Source organism: Odocoileus virginianus, chromosome 4 (assembly GCF_023699985.2).
Source record: "Odocoileus virginianus isolate 20LAN1187 ecotype Illinois chromosome 4, Ovbor_1.2, whole genome shotgun sequence".
NCBI lineage: Eukaryota > Metazoa > Chordata > Mammalia > Artiodactyla > Cervidae > Odocoileus > Odocoileus virginianus.
The window spans coordinates 8,819,739-8,837,436 of NC_069677.1; the positions used below are offsets into that span (position 1 = coordinate 8,819,739).

The window sequence follows — 17,698 nt, forward strand, 5'->3', positions numbered from 1 at the left end:
CAGTAGAAATGAAAATGAAAAGAAAGGAAAAAGTCTAAGACATCTCTCAATAGAAAGATGGGTAGAGAAATAAATGTGAATTTTTCACACCAAGACAAGTTGTAGCAGAAAGTCAATTGCAAAAAGTAGAGAGACAGCGAGACGGAAGTGAGAGGGAATACATCTTCTGGGGGGAATTTAGACCAAAATTAGTCCCATAATATTAGAGGGAATGGAAAGAGTTTATGACTTCCTTTGCCTTCAATTTCCTTTGGAAGAGCTAAAAGAGCTATTATTCATTTACCTGGAAATGTTGATCTTCAGTTCCTCCATATGGATGGACATCTGCCTAAGCTGATCCTTTAGAATGCTGCAATTCTCCTCTTTAAGTCTAACTTCTTCTTCTTTGGTCTGAATAGCATCACTGAACTTCCTCTCCCACTTTTTGGCTTCATCTATCACCCTGTCCCGATCATCCTGGAGGGAAGACATGCTCTTAGTGAAAGCTGCCAGCTGGGCCACAGTACTATCCAGGTTTTCCTGAAGTTGCTTAACTTCCTTGTCTTTCTTGTTCAAAGTGAGCTGAACCTCTCCAAACGTCTCTTCTAAATGGACTTTTTCTCTACGCAAAGCATCCAGTTTCTCTTGCATATTCTTCTTCTCTTTCAGGTGTTTCTCCTCTGCTTGCTCCAGTCTTCGCTCAAGATCTTCATCCTTTTGTTTCATTTGGCTTTTAATGGATTCTTTATTTGACTGAAGCTCCTTTTTCAACTTGAGATTGTCTGCTAGGACCCTTGCTGCTTCACTTTGAGTGTCATCTAGCAGTACTTTGAAGCTAGCTAATTCTGATTCTGCCTTCTTGCGGTGTTCATTGGCTTGAGCTAGATTTTCTTTGGTTATTTCCAAATCTTTTTGGGACTCAGTCTGAACAAATTCCAGAGCCTTAACAGTTCTCTCCAGGGCACTGATTTTCTCTTGGTACCTAATACAATCCGTCTGCAGTTGCTTTACTTCTTGCTGTTTTTCTTTTAGCAGCTCCTGAAGTTCCTTCGCATGGCTTTTATTTCCAGGTCCTTTCTGAGCACCTTGTATTTTCTCCATATATTCCTTTCTTATTTCTGATTCCACCTTAGTTTTCTCCTTGACTAACTGTTGCTTTTCTTCTTCCAATTCACTCACACACTTTTTAAGGTTCTGCATTTCGGATTCTAGTAGCTCGTTTTTGATCTGGGCATCTGTAACATCCTGATAATAATTCCCAATGCTTCCATTAAGTTCTGCTAATTGATTCATAAGCCTCTCTTCCAAATCATCTTTCTCTTCTTCTGCTGTCTCCTTTAACTTGGTAACTCTGGCAAGTTCTTCTTGGGTTTGCTGATTTAACAGGTTTATTTTGGTTACTTCTTCCTGAAGCATTTTTAGTTCACCATCCTTTGCTGCTATTCGACTCAATAAAGTATCTCTCTCATTTTCTAAATTCTGGCTAAATTCTTTGTCTTTCTGCCTGCCTTCCTCTAATTCAGTGATTCTTTCTTTGAGCTGATCAATTTGCTGAAGGTAGTTATTAATTTCATCATGTAAGTTGACATTCTCACATATGTCAGGCTTGGCACTGTTCTCTGATAGAGTGGATTCTAAATTTTCAGGCCTCGTGTTCATACCTGGGGAGTCTTGCTCATCAGCCTCACTTGGAGCAGACGGGATTGCCTCCTCAGTGACGGCCATCTGTTTGTCATGCCTCTCAATGGGCTCCAGACTAGCTTGTTTGGATACATTATCTTCTATCTGATGCTTTAAATGTTGAATCTCTTTATTTAAAGAGTCCTTCTCTGCCTTTAGGGCCTCAAACTCCTTAGAAAGGGTTTTATATTCTGTTTTGACACTTTCCAGCTCCTCCTTCATGTCGGAATTGGAAGAAAGAAGTGCTTCCATACTATCTTTAGATGTATCTCCTACAGGATGTACCTCTGCTCTAAGCCGCTCATTCTCTTCTTCCAGCTCTAGGATTTTCTGCTGTTTAGATTTAGCAAACTTTCTCATCTTTTCTTTCATCTCCTCCATTTCCTGTTCAGCTTCCTGCAACTGCTTTTCTGTTTCTTTCTTGTTTGCTTCTGTGCTTCTTAACTTGCCATAAAGTTCCTGCTTCTCCTGCCTCACAGTTTCCACTACATGCTGAATTCTTTCTGCCTCATTACTAACATTCTCATAGGACTGCAGAAGAATTTCATATTCCTTTTGCAATTCTTGGTGTTTCTCTTGCCACTCAGTGCTTTCTGCAATCTTGGAACACTTCAAAGATTCAATTTCCTTCATTAAGTTTTCCTTGTCTTCAGTAAGACCCTCCAGTGCTAATTTCAGACTTTCACAAGAACCACTGAGACTTTGATTTTCCATTAAAGATCTGTCCACTTCTGCAATGAGCTTGTCTCTTTCTTCCTGAAGAAGAGCTAACTTTCCTAAGAATACACCTTTTTCTCTATTTTGAGCAGAAACTTGGTTTTCCACATCTACCAGAGACTTAGTGAGATGCTCAATGGTGTCTCTGGCCAAGGACAACTCCTCCTGGAGACCTTTGTTTTCTTTTAGTGCTTCTTTTCGGGAAATGAGTGCAGCTTGCAGTTTCCTCTGTATTTGCTGTTTTGCTTTACTTTCTTCTCCGGTCTCTTCTGGTTTCTGCTTCAGTTCGCAAAGCTCCACCTGGATCTGCTTTATCTTCTCATCATGTTCTTTGGCTTGCATTTCCAGCTGTGTATGCAGTGCCTTTACTAAATCCTCTTTTTCTGTTATCTCCATTTGTACTTTAGTAAGGGCTGTTTCCTTTTCACTAAGCAGTCCAGAAAGGGACCTAACTTCTTCGTCCTTTTTGCTTATGAGTTTCTGCAGTTCATCTAGTTCAGGCTTCAATTCTCTTAACTGCTCTAGTCCAGCGATCTCTAGTTGACTGCTTTCCAGTTTTTGCCTCAGGGTTTCTGCGTAGGCTTCAGCTTCACAGGACTCTGCCTTCAGACTTTGGATTTCTAAATCCTGTTTATTTATCTGCTCTTGTAACTGAAATACCTCTTCTGATTTTTTAGTCAGCTCATTTATTGTAGAGTTAACCTTTAACTCTAACTCTTCTTTCTCAGCCTCTATTTCTTTCAGCTGGGTCTTAATCTGGGCAATAGCAGTATTGCCCTGCAGAGCATTTGTATCTCCAAGATGAGAAGGACAGTCTGGGTACAAGTCAGACTCTGAAACAGATTGAAGAGGCTGCTGTTTTGTGGCTTTGAATAAAGGTTCTTCTAAACCTTGAGTGGGAGAGCCTGGTTCCTGCTGGCCACTGCCTGGGAGTTTTCTGTCCATAGATTCCTGTATTTGAATCTGCAGTTGTTTTAGTTGGTCCCCAATGTTCTCATTTTCCTTGCTTTGCTCATCAAACTGTTCTTGCAAGCGATTATAGTCATCCTTCTGTTGCTTTAGCTCCTCCCTAAGATGTCTTTCTTTCTCCTGTGCCTTTTTTAGAATCACCTTGCGAGAAGTTAATACTTCCTGTAGCTTTTTTTGAAGTTGCTCCTTTTCTTTTTCAAGGTCCACTATTTTTTCTTCCAGTTCTGGTTTCCAGTGTTCTCCACCAGCTTCACCAAGCGGACTGATGGCCACTGCTTCTTTTACAGGTGCTGCTGAGTCTCCATCACCTGCATCCTTGTTACCTGTGGTTAACTTCTGGATAATTGCTTGGTTTTCAATGACTTCTGCTTGGAGCAGATCTATCTGGTTTGTCTTCTCCTGCAAATTCTGATTCATCTGTTTGACCACAGCCTGTAACTGTTCTTCTATTGCTGCCTTTTCTTCCAAATCCTTCCTAATGTGGTCTAGTTCCATTTCCTTCTCAGATATTATCTGTTTTAAAGACATTTCTATTTCTTGGCACTTAGAAGTCACACATTTTTCTAAGTCTTCTTTGCTTTCTTTATCTTCCTCCACTTCCCTCCTCTCACTCTCATGGAGTAGGATCTCTTTGCTGGGTTCATCTTTCACTTTGGCCAATTCCTCTTCTAATCTACTAACTTTCTGTAGAAGTTCCTTTCTATTAATAAGAGCAGCCTGGAGCTTTCTCTTTCTCTGCTCACTTTCTTTCTTTACAAGGTCTAATTCACGCTGAAGTTCTTCTTTACTTATTAGCCCTGCTGGGCTCAACTCATCATAATTCTGTTTAATGCTGGAAACAATTTCTTTATCTTCTTCCATCTGCTCTTTTTTGGTCTCTTCAGCTCTGGATAACAAATTCAGCTGTTCTTTAAGAGTCTTTATTTCAACCCCAAGAGAAAATTTCTCTTCATTAAGCTGAACCATTTTCTCTGTCATACTAAAGCTGATTTCTGTCACTTGCTGATCCTTCTCTTCAATGGTCTGTTGGAGTATTTCTACATCTTTCTTTTTTTCTAGTAAAAGTTGATCCATTTTTGCTATTTCAAGTTCCTTCTGTGAAAGAGCCTGTGAAAGTTCTTCTACCTTACTTGAGACCTCCCTCTCACGTTCTGCCCCCTCAAGCACTTCACTTTCCTTCCTTTGCAGCTGGCTCTGCAGGCTTTTGATCAAAGTACTCTGCTCAGAAAACTGAACCTGCACACCATCTAGTTCATTCTGTAAAACTTCAATCTTCACATCTTTAGATTTGGCTTCTATGGTGAGGCTGTGGATCTGTTCAGTGAGCAAGTCGTGATGAGCAGTCTGACTTTCATAGTCGAGTCTTCTTTGCCTTTCTGCTTCTGCAAGGTTCACTTCTAGTTGCTGTACCTGAGCCCTCAGTTCCGTTACCACACAAAGTTCCTTCACCTGAGCAAGAAGCTGGTCTCTTTCTTCAGACAAAGCAGTGAAAGCATTGTTGGTGTTTTCAGCATTTTTCTTAAACTCTTCAATCAGCTGGGTTAGGATGACTATTTCCTTAGCTTTCTCATCTAAATTTTTCTCATAGATTTCTTCTGCTTTATGAAGGTTTACCTCAAGCTCCAAAACTTGACCTTTTAGTCTTTCCAATTCATCCTGGTGACACTGACAAATACCTGGGACAGCAGAAGAGGGTTTATCATCATTTTCCTGCTTGGCTGATTTTAATTTCACTCCAGTGCTGTTTAAAGATATTTCCTCAGATGGTCTATGCTGGTCTTCGGGGCTCATCTGCTCTTCTTTCTCAGTTGTTGTGAGACTGCTCTCTTTATCTGGCATCAGTGGAAAATGCTGCCCTGTATCTTCAAGCAACACTGTCATTTTAACTGGAGGTATTCCTTCACTCTCTATCTGTTTCATTTCTTTCTGATCAAGGAACTCAGGGTCACCTTCTGCCCTTTTGCCTTGAAGCTGCAACTTAAGAAATGCAATCTCCTCTTGAGCTTCTTTCATTTCCAGCAATAAAACAGATAGTTCTTTATGCTTCTGAGTAAATGTGTTCTCCAGGGCATCTTGTCCACTTTCCTCAGCAGAAAAACTGCTTTTGTTGAGCCTGGTAATACCAACCATGCTCACCTGTTTTTTAAAAAGAAACAAACAAAACACCTCAATCAAATGTTTTATAGAAAAGAGCCTAACTAAACACTGGTATTTTGTGCATTTTCAAAAACCTAAAACTTTTCCATCTAAACTTTCCTACCACAAAACTGCTAAATACTTTTAAAATTAGTTTTTATTTCCCAACTTGGACCTCTGAGGGCATCCTGTCAATCCAGCACTGAAGTCAAGTCATATTCATAAGACCTAAGGAAACCTGGGACGCATTTTCTAAATATTCCTCACTTGGGAAACTTTTTCTTCAGATTAAAACTGCTTATTTCTCCTAAGAACTACTTACAAATAAAAAGCGAAGCAAGAAATAAATTTTTGCTTCATCCCATGCCAAGAAGGAAGTTACAGGATTCCTTTTCCTAAACTATCTACTGGAATAGGAAGTATTAGATAAGATAGCTGTGAACAGACAAAGAGATTATCAGACAAGTTGATTAAGATAAATTACCAGGATAAAATAATCAAAGAAGAGTTCTGCTGGGGCTTGGGAAAAAATTATGGACCCGTCTGACAAAATATTAACCAAGTTACTATTACAAAGCTTACTGTATTAGGCTGCTCAATCTATATAAATTATTTCTAATAATTGTCTTCCTGGGAAAAAACCAGTGAATTTCATGGTAAATTTAGTATCTTATTAAATGAGTTTGGGGACCATATACATAACAAAATACCCATCTTTGTCAACAGCAGCTTTTCTTCCCCCTCCCTAAAAAAATTCCAACTTGATATGAAGGACAAAAAACAAAAACAAAAACAGGGGATTGTCAGACAATGTGGTGGCCAAGAGCACAAGCTCTGCAGCTCAGCTGCCAGAGTTCACATCTCTGCCATTCACTAGCAGAAGCTGGCACATAGTGAGCCCTCAATGAATATTACCTATTATCTTGGTATCATATTCAGCCACTGAGTAAAAGAAAAGAAATCATTACTTTAGAACTATATATTACTTTACACAAAGTTATTATCTAATCATTTTTCATTAGCACTTTTAATCATTTAAAATTCTTCACTCTTTGTATTACTTCTACTCAAATTTCTGGAAACCAAAACTGGACACATTTTTTTTTTAGCAGAGGAAAAGTTCCTTTATAATTTCTTCATGTAACATTACTATTTATCCATTCCTACATACATGAAAAATCTAATATAGTCAAGGCATGACTTTTGCCAGAAGATGGAAATATAATTAACTCCTTTTTTTGGTCTCTCTCATATCCTAAGTATTCTTATTTCCTCTTTACTAACTATCTGTCATGCCACTTCACTCACTCTCTTCCTTCCCTTAGTCTCATTTTCTGCTGCTCCCTATCCTATTTATAGAATTCAATTAACTTTGGCTTGATTTTTTTTTTTAAGTCAATATTATACATCAGAGAGCAGAAACTGGAAAACTCTGCTCTTTCTAGCCACTCTCACTTTTCCTTCTAGTACTAGTCTTCCCCTTTAGACTGTGTTTACATTTCCTATGGACACTTTCTAGTCACTCTCTTTTATCCCAAGGAATTATCTTAGTCACCCTTCCTTTTACAATTTCTGTGGAGCTTTTTCCCCCTTCCTTTTCCGCTGTTTCCTGTTTGCTCTCCCTTCTCGATATTTTGTTTTTCTTAATAGATTCCCATATTTCTTATCTGCCCTTCCATTCTGAGCTCTCTCATTTTCACCAGACATTAATTGCTAGGCATCTTAAAACTTTAAGCATCTCCTTGGCTAAACAAGATTCATTTTTCACTACTAAACTCTCATAATTTGTCAGAAACCATATAATGTTAAAATTATTTTCAAAATTTAGTCCACTTTTCACAGTTTTGTGAACAGAACATCATATGAAAACGTAATTGAATGTAAATGTGGAGGTTAACTTTATGCCTCAACTTGGTTAGCACATAACACTGAGATACTTGGTCAAACATTACTCCAAATGTTTCTGTTGAGGTATTTTTAGATAAAGTTAAGATTTAAACCAGCAGACTCTGAGTAAAGCAGGCTGCTCTCCATAATGTGGATGGGCTTCACCTAATAGGTTAAAGGCCATAACCAAAAAATGATGGCCCTCTTCCAAAAAGAAGAAAGTCTGCAGACTACCTTCAGATTCAAACTGCAACTTCTCTCTGGGTCTCCAGTGTGCTAGCTAGCCTACCCTGCAGTTTTGAATTTGTCAGCCTCCACAATTACATGAGCGAATTCCTTAAAATAAACCCTGTCTATGTATATTTCACTTCCTATTAATTCTGTTTCTCTAGAGAACTCTAATACAATAAGTAAGCAGACACTATTGTAAAGAAGTTACATTATTCCTCAAGGCCATTTATGAGCCTATCACTCACTTCTTTTTTTTTTCTGGCCATGCCACATGGCTTGTGTGATCTTAGTTCCCTGATCAGGGATCAAACCCAGGCCCTTGGCAGTGAAAGCATGGAGTCCTAACCACTGGACCACCAGGAAATTCCTTATCACTGACTTCCTAAATGGAAGGACAATTAAACACAATACAGCTAACAGTCATCTTAAATTAGCAGAATATTGAGCAATCACACATTTCTTATAATAAGTTTCAGGTTATAAAAAACACCATTCTCTAAGGATACCTTTTGAATATAATTCTAAGTGAAACTGTGCCACATGAGAAGGGGGTGGTGGGGAGAGACTGGAGATTTTTGCCTAATTTCTTTACTGAGAAACTTTTCTGAGATGGGCAAAGAAGTTGAGATAAATAATAACTCAGCATGCAAAATAGGATGTCAAATCCCAAATAAATGCTACTGTACTTGCGTTGGTTCAGGACAAATAAAATGTCCAAATATTTATAAACAAATGAAAGTAAATGAGAAATAATAAAATTACGGCTCTCTTAAATCTCACTTTCTAGGTAATGTAATTCTCTGTTGGCATTAGAAAACTGTACAAAAGCTTAGGCTTGAAACCACCTCCCCTGATCAAGCTCATATTCTGATTATTTTAAGAATGCATCACTTACCTCATGGACTTCTCTATCTATCTCTCCAGTTCTCTTCTGAGACTCCAGGAGAGTAATCTGAGAGGACAGTTTTTCTGAAAGTCACAAAATAAACAGCCTTAGAAGGTAAATGTAGAAGTGTTTGGGGGAAAAAAAAACCAGAGGTATGTATGTGTGTGAGGCTATTTGAGATGCATGAAATAACCAAGAGGAAAGAACAGACAGAATAGTTTGGGGGAGATAAAACACTTATTTTATTAAAATAAAGAAGTGGCAAAAGAAGATGAAAAGATGAGATATAAGACAGAAGGATAGAAGCATTAATGATTAACTTGAGTGAAGTATAATAAATAGTAGAAGGCTTTAAAGGGGGGGAAAAAAGCCAGAGCACATGACAAAAAGCTATTTCTGCAGCATAATTTGGGAATTCTAGGGAAATAAATGCAACTTATCTATAACTTTTCTGTGTTCATATTATACATCATGTATTAATATAGCACTTAAAATGTCTTCTACATTCTTTCACATATGTTCATAAGGACATCAAATTTTAGCATAGAAGGGAGCTATCCAATCTCTTCAATGACCATATGAGGAAACAAAGAAATGACATGTCCTATAGCTAGTTCATACAGCTAGGATCAGAATTCAGTCTTCTGAGTTCGACCCCATGTCTTGTTACAATGTGGGCATCTAAAAAGGGCAGTAGTACCTTGGAAGATAAAAATATTGAGTATTAGTAAGCCCCCAAGAAGTTTATCCTCTTTCTGAGAAGCTAAGACAAGTATACGAAACAAACAAAAGAGCTTATTTTTTACACTACATCCAAGTGTTTTAATATGACCCACATGATTTGACCCCACTTTTTCTACAAACTTTATACTGCCCCCCTTTTGCTCACTCTACTTCCAAGAACACTGGCCTTGTTTCTATCTGCAAACATATCAAGTTTATTCACACCTCAGGGTGTTTACACTGCTCTTCCCTGCTTGGAAGGAGATTTGCTCAGCCTCTTTTTGTGTGGCGGTCCCCTTTTCATCATTCAGGTAAGCAGTGATCAGAGAGGCCTACCCTGACCACTCTGACACTACTTTCTCCTTCCCCCAAGCACATGTGGAAGTAGCCTGTTCTATTTTTATCCTAGTATTTACCACTCTCTGAAATTTTCTTATGTATATACATGTTTATGGCCTGTCTTGTCTTCTAATATGTTCAGAGCAGTATCCTCAGTAACTAGAGTAGTCCCCAGTACATAGGAAAGGCACCACAGATATTTGCTGAATGAATAAATGACCATTCATGAAACAAATGAATTCAAGACTGTATATAATATGTTCAGACATTTCACAAGTATTTGAGGAAGGAGCACAGTGGTAGAAATGGAAGCACAAAAGGTGAGTTTAATATTAATAGAACATGACTCATAAAACAAGGGTAACCAGATATGAAAACTAATACAGAAAACCTTAGAGCCAGTGACCCCTGCAGTAAAGAGCAAAGAGAATGGAACTCATGTAACCTCTCAACCATAATGAGCCACATGAAAGTGACAGAGACTGCTTGCAAAATTGCAAAATAAACATCATGAATAAGGTCTCAGAGAAGTGGTTTAAGTGGGTTGAATAATGAGTTGAATGTGTGGTATTCTTTATCAGCAATGGTAGGACTAGTCTAATAAAGGTATATGATCCCTACATATCTTAGTTTATAGCTAAGTGGAACTGCAAAATGGTTAAGTTGGAAATTTTGGTACAGACTTTAGGAAATGGTATGAACTTTACTTGGTATTCATTCTCACTCTTAAAGCATGGTAGTCAGTTACTCCAGGATAAATTAGATAAGTGAAGCATTATTAACTACAAGTTACTAAAGCTATAAGGTCCTTGTGAAGCAGGTGACAAAAGGAAGGAAGTATATTTTCATTCTTACTAACTGTTCACACACAGTTCAATAGAATAAAGCGCTAAATTTAGGTCTATCCAACAAAACATTATTCAGATGTCACTCATTTGCCAGGTACTATTCTAGTTCCTGGTAAAGGGTAAAGCAAAAGATGGGGGAAAAAAAAATGACCCCTGCCCTTGAAAATGAATTTCAGAAGCACAAAAATGCATTTAAGCCAACTTTGGGAGATTAGGACCAACTTCTCAAAAAGTTAATGCCCTAGTTGAGGCCTGAAAGATGAGTTCAAGAAATAGCCAGGCTAGAGAAAAAGGATAAGGTTCTAAGCAGTATATAGCATGAGCAAAAACCAAAATGGCTTCTACCTCTAAATCTTTATTTATACTGATCTCTGTTACCTCATCCCACAAATTTGTTACTGGAAAAGTCCTTTCTCTATTTTACCTATTTAAAAAGTCATTGTCTTATTAAGGTCCTATTCAAGCCATACAGCTGAGAGGATTCCTTGGCCACTCCAAAATGAATATAATACAGATCTCCTGCAGCATTTAAAGCCCATAATGCAAAATGTTATATTTATGTAAACACTGGTATTATGTTCAAATTGTTTACTGTGTATTAATCCTAACTTCAATAACTATCAGCTGTGCTAAGATCTGTATTATCATAGAATCTACATGTTATATATGTACAGTGATAAAAGTTGTTGGTTAAGAGGTCAGAGAATTATGGTTTTCATTTATACGTACCATTCTCAGCTTTCAGCTCCTCCAGCTCTACAGAATTAAGGAGCAAGGCTCCCTTTTCATTCTCTAGTTCTACCACTCTCTTCTGCAAAAAGGCAATAATCTCTTCAGTGACTGCCTAAATTGGAGAAAGACAACAAATTAATGATTCTCCAGTGCAAAACTCTCACACTAATGCCCAGACAGCCTCTGGCATTTTTGTGTTCTAAAAGTTCTCCAGCCTTGAAAATACTTTAAAAATAGCATCTACTTATCTGCCTAGGTAATCTTTAAAGCAATGCTTTTCATCTGAAGATAGAAAGATGAAATCTTTCACACAAATTTCTAGTTCACTGACTTTTGAATTTAAGACCAAAGCCTGGATTTTCCAAGTCTATTACACACGAAAGAAAATTTTCAATTCAAAAAATTAAAAGCTCATTATGAGTTCTGGAAAAACTTCAAGTAATCTAGTATGTGTGTAAATGGAGTCTTCAAAGGAAGAGAGAAGTCAGAAAAAATAGTGGACTAATTAATGGCAGAAAATTTTCCAGATTGAAGCAAACTATAAACACAGAGATTTAAAAGGCAAATTCCAAGCACAAGAAACATGAAGAAAACTATGCGAAGGCACATCATAACCAAAGTGTTCAAAACCAGTGATAAAATCCTAAAAGCAATCAGGAAATTTAAAAAAAGAGACAAAGAAGACAGTAGATTTCTTACAAAAAACAAAATACAAGAAAAAAGAGTGTAGTAATAGCCTTAAAGTATCAAAAGAAAAAAACCTATTAATATAAAATTCTATAGTTAGCTTTTAGGTATCTTTTAAAAACTGCAGAGCACAAAGATTTCTTCAAACACACAAGAGTTATAAGAACCCCTTACCAGCAGACTTGTGTGCTCAAGAGCGTACACACACACATTAAAGGAAGTCCTTTGGGCAGAAGGAAAATGACACAAGATGGAAATAGAAACTACACCAGAGTTTGGCAAAGTTTAGAGCCTTCTACCTGTTTTTGCAAATAAAGTTATGGCTTAAAAGCCTAAGATATTTATCATTTGACTCTTTACAGAGACTGCCAATTCTGGATCTACCCTAAAGAAAAGCACCAGAAATGGAAACTGCAATGGTAATTAAGATTTATTTTCTTATCATTTGAATCTCCTGAAAGATAACTGACTAAACGAAAGTAAAAAAATTTTTGTTTGTAACATGTCATATTTTTGTGTTTTTTGTTTATAACATATGTATAAGTAAAATAATAACTAAGTCCCAAGAATGAATAAATACAAGTATACAATTGTAAGGTTTTTATTCTACACATGAAACAGCACAATATTATATGCAGGTTAACTGTGATTAAAATGCAACTATAATCCCTAATGGGCTTCCCAGGTTATAAAGAACATGCCTGCCAATGCAGGTAGACATAAGAGAAGTGGGTTCGATCCTTGGGTTGGGAAGATCCCCTGGAGGAGGTCATAGCAATCCACTCTAGTACTCTTGCCTAGAGAATCCCATAGACAGAGGAGCCTGGAGGGCTACAGACTATAGGGTGGCAAACAGCTGGACATGACTAAAGTGACTAAGCAACAGCAGCATAATCCTTAATGCAGTCACTATTGTAACAAAATAAAGAATTATAGCTAATAAGATGAAAAGGGAGAAAAACAGAATTGTAAAAAACATTCAATCAATTTTTTTAAAGGAAGGAAAAGTAAAAATGTAAAAGGCAAAAAGTTGGAAAAATGGAAAACAAATAGCAAGGTGAGAGACTTAAAACGGTATCAATGGCAACGTTAATAAAAAATGATCTGAACACTCCAAGTAAAGGGCAGAGATTGACAAATGGGATAAAAAGTAGATTCAAACTCTACACTTCATATAAGCTTTAAATATAAAGATAAAATAAGTTAAAGAGTGAAAAAAGATACACCATGTTAATATTACTCAAAAAAGTAGAATAACTATATTAATATCAGACAAAAGTACATTTCAAAGCAAAGAATGTTACCAAGGATAAAGAAGATCATTTCATAATATCTATGGGTCACTTGATAATCAAGAAGACATAAACATCCTAAATGTTTAAGCCCCTAATAACACATCTTGAAAATATATGATGCAAAAACTGAGAGAACTGTAAATACATCCACAACTATGAGATTTCAATACTCCTTTCAATAACTGAGAGAACAAACAGGCAGAGAAGCAGCAAAGATATAGTACACTTGAATAACACTATTGACTAACTTTACACGATTGACATTTATAAAACATTCCAGCCAACAAAAGCAGACTATTTTCAAGTACATATGCAACATCGAACAAAATAAACAATATTCTGGGCCATAAAACAAGTCTCAATCAATTCTAAGAGTCAAGTCATACAAAACATGTGCTCTGACCACAAGAGAATTAAAATAAAAATCAATAACAGAAAGACCCCCAAGTATTTAGAAACTAAGTAACCCAGGGGGCAAAGAAGAAATTAAAAGGAAAATTAGTAGCTTTAACTGAGTGAAAATGAAAATACAACCGAATTTGTGGGATGCTACTAAAGTAGATTTCAGGGGGGGGGAATTTTAAATGCAAAATGCCTATATTAGAAATAAGAAAGGTCTCAAAGTAATGGTCTTGGCTTTCACCTTAAGAAGCTAAGAAATGAGAAAATCAAGTCTAAAGTGTTAGAAAGGAAATAATGAAAATCAAAGCAGAAATCAATAAAATAAAAAATAGAGAACAAGACAGAATCAATGAAGTCAAAGCTGGTTTTGAGATTACTAAAAATTAATAAACCTCTGGACACTCTTACCTGCATAAGAAAGAAAACACAAATTACCAGTATCAGAAATGGAAGAGGTAATGTCACTACAGAGTCTATGTATGTTAAAAGAATAATTAGACTATTATGAATAATTTTTGCCTATAAATTTGACACTTTATATGGACAAATCTCCTAAAAGATATTAAAATACCAAAGTTCACTCCAGAACAAATAGATAACCTAAATAGCCAAATAGTTATGAAACAAACAGAATCTACACAGACAATGCTTCCACAAAGAAAACATCAAGACTAGACAGCTTCACTGATGAATTTTCACAAAACATTTAAGGAAAAAATAATACCAAGTCTATACAAAATCACTCCAAAGAAGTGAAAAGGAAAGAATACTCCCCAGTTTATTCTAGAAGGCCAGGTTTACACATAGAGCAAACCCAGGAAAAGATATTACAGAAAATTACAGACGGACAAATATTCATCATAAACACAGATGTAAAACTTTAAAGCAAAATTTTAGCAACTGAATCCAAGAAAAGTATAAGGATAATAAATAACTACCAGGTGAGATTTATCCCCAGAACTCTCATACACTGCTGATGGGAACAGAAAATGGTAATACCACTTTGGAAAACTACCTGGCAATGTCTGTCTTAAAATCGCCAATATTATACAGATACGTCACTTCTAGGTATTTACTGAGAGTAAAGAAAGCACAGGTCCAAACAAAGATTTTTAAAAGAATATCCATAGTAGCTTTATTTGTCAGTCCAAAACTGTCAATAATCCAAATTTGCCCATCAACAAGTAAACAGATAACCAAACTGTGATATGTACAACATTCTCAACAATACAAAGGAATGAACTCTAGCTGTATACAATAGGATAAATACCAGAATAAGTTCCCGATATAAGGAGAAAATCTTTCAACCTTTCACCATTGAACCTGATTGTTAGCTCTGGACTTGTCATATATGGCCTTTATTACATTGAGATACATTTGTCTATGTTTAATTTGTTAAGAACTTATTATGAACAGATAATAAATTTTGTCAACTGTTAAAAAAATTAGTCTAGTTTTAACAACTAGACTAAAAGCAGTCAAAACAAAGATAACCTAAATAATACTATGATTTAAATGATGTTTATACAATATTATATTGTATAGCTTCCCTGGTAGCTCAGATGGTAAAGAATTTGCCTGCAATGCAGGAGACTCAGCATCAATCTTTGGGTTGAGAAGATCCCCAGGAGAAGGGAATGGCAACCCACTCATGTTCTTGCCTGGAAAATCCCATGAACAGAGGAGCCTGGCAGGCTGCAGTCCATGGAATCGCAAAGAGTCAGACACGACTGAAGTGACTTGGCATACACACAAGCTATATTCATCAAGACAGACCATATGCTGTGTCATAAAACAAGTCTCTATAAATTTCAAAGAACTGAAATAATATAGAACATGTTATCTGATCATAATGAAATTAAATTAGAAGTCAATAATAACAATAAGATATCTATAAATAAAACCAAATATCTGGATAATTAAACAACACACTTCTAAATAATCCATGATCAAAGATGAAATCACAAGGAGAATTAGAAAATGCTTCAAAAACTGAATGATAAAAACACAACATATCAAACCATGTGCTTAAAAGGGAACTGTATACTTTAAATGTTTAAACGAGAAAAGATCTGAAGTGTTTGATATAAAGTCATACCTTAAGAAGGTAGAAAAAGAAAAGTAAAACCAAATAAACAGAAAGAAATACCAAGGATCAAAAAACAGTAAAAGTAAAAACAAAGAAAATTAACAAGGTTAAAATTTGGTTCTTTGAAAATATTTTTTTAAAAAGTCAATTTCTAGTTTAGTCTGATCAAGAAAATGAAGCACAAATCAAACAGTAGAAATTTGCAGTTAGAAGATGAACAAGTTTTGAAGATCTAATACCCAGCATTGTGATTATAATGAGCAATAATGTATACATTTCAAAGTTGCTAAGAGATTAGATCTTAAATGTTCTCAGGACAGAAAAGAACTGATAATTATGTATCATGGTGGAGGTATTCACTAATGTTATGGTGGTAACTCTGTTGCAAGATATACAGGTATCAAATCAACAAGTTGGATATCTTAAATTTATACAATGTTATATGTTAATTATATCTTAAATCTAAAAAAAACAGTAATAGGGTAGAGGTGGGTATCACTACACAGGGTATACAAGCATTAAAAAGAGAATATTACAACCACCATTATAACAAAAATTTGACTTCTTCAATGAAATGGACAAAACAAAACAAAAATCCAACTGGTACAAGATGAAAAAGGAAATCTTATTAGTCTCATATCTGCAGAAGAAATTCATTGTCAACTTCAGACCCAGATGGTTGCAATGGTGAATTCTTTCAAACTCCTGAGAAATAATACTAATTTTACAAAAACTCCCAGAAAACAGAAGGGAACACTTGCCAACTTGTGTTTTTGATGCCATATTAACTCTAACACCAAAATCTGACAAAGCACTTCAAAACAGAGGAAAACCTTCACGACTAAAACCCTTTATAAGTACACACAGAAAAATGCTCCACAAAATAGTATTAAATCAAAGTCAGCAGTGAATAAAAAGTGTAATATTTTATGACCAAGTCAGGTTTATCCATTAAAGTACTGTACCACATTAACAGAATAAAGAAGAAAATCCATGTGGTCATTTCAATAAATGCAGATAAGGCATTTGGCAAAATCTAATACCAATTCTTACCAAACTAGGAGTTGAGGGGAACATCCTCAATCTGATAAAGAACATTCATGGAAGACTTAAGTCTAGCCGCACAGCTAATGGTAAGATATGGGATACTTTCCCCTAAGATCAGGAAAAATGCCAGAAGGCCCAATATTACCACTTTCATTAAACAATGTTGTGAATGTCCTAGCCATTGAATGAAAAAGAAATAAAGGCATAAAGATTAGAAAGGAGTAAACTTGTCTTAATTTGCAGATGACATGACTGTTTATGCAGGAAATCCTAAGGAATTTACAAAGAGTCCAGAACTAATACAATAAATATCAAGTTCACATAAGCAAAATTCAATTGTATACTTATATACAAGCAACAAACAATTGGAAAATGAAAAGAGAATAAATTCCATCTACAATAGCATTAAAAAATATGAACTATTTCAGAATAAATTCTAAAACATGCATAACTCCTCCAACCAAAACTACAAACCAGTGCTGAGAGACATTAAAGATGCTCAACAGCATACACTATTAGAGAAATGCAAATCAAAACTACAATGAGATATCATCTCACAGTGGTCAGAATGACAATTATCAAAGTCTACAAACAATAAATGCTGGAGAGAGTGCAGAGAGAAGGGAACCCACTTACACTGTTGGTGGGAATGCAAATTGATACAGCCACTATGGAGAACAGTATGGAGATTCCTTGAAAAACTAGGAATAAAAATACCAGATGACCCAGCAATCCCATGACTGAGATTATATTCTGAGGAAACCATAACTGAAAAAGACATATATCCCTATGTTCACAGCAGTACTATTTACAATAGCTAGGACATGAAAGCAACCTAGATGCCCATAGACAGATGAATGGATAAGGAAGTTGTGGTACATATACATAATGGAATATTAGTCTGCTATAAAAAGGAACACATTTGAGTTAGTTCTAATGAGGTGGATGAACCTAGAGCCTATTATAAAGAGTGCAGTGAGTTAAAGAAAAAGACAAGTATTGCATATTAACACAAATATGTAGAATCTAGAAGGACAGTACTGATAAGCCT

General features: G+C 35.9%; 1 protein-coding gene across 11 annotated transcripts in view; it reads right to left on the bottom strand.

Moving 5' to 3' along the window:
• The window catches only part of GOLGB1 (golgin B1), a 74,564-nt gene that overhangs the window by 28,028 nt on the left and 28,838 nt on the right, over positions 1-17,698 (bottom strand). For all 11 annotated transcript variants that reach the window (XM_070466044.1, XM_070466043.1, XM_070466040.1 and 8 more), the window contains 3 exons: positions 11,125-11,239; positions 8,495-8,568; positions 284-5,481 (listed from right to left, as the gene is read on the bottom strand). In XM_070466044.1, the coding sequence (XP_070322145.1) occupies positions 284-5,481; positions 8,495-8,568; positions 11,125-11,239 (5,387 nt within the window). The remainder of the gene's footprint in view (positions 1-283; positions 5,482-8,494; positions 8,569-11,124; positions 11,240-17,698) is intronic.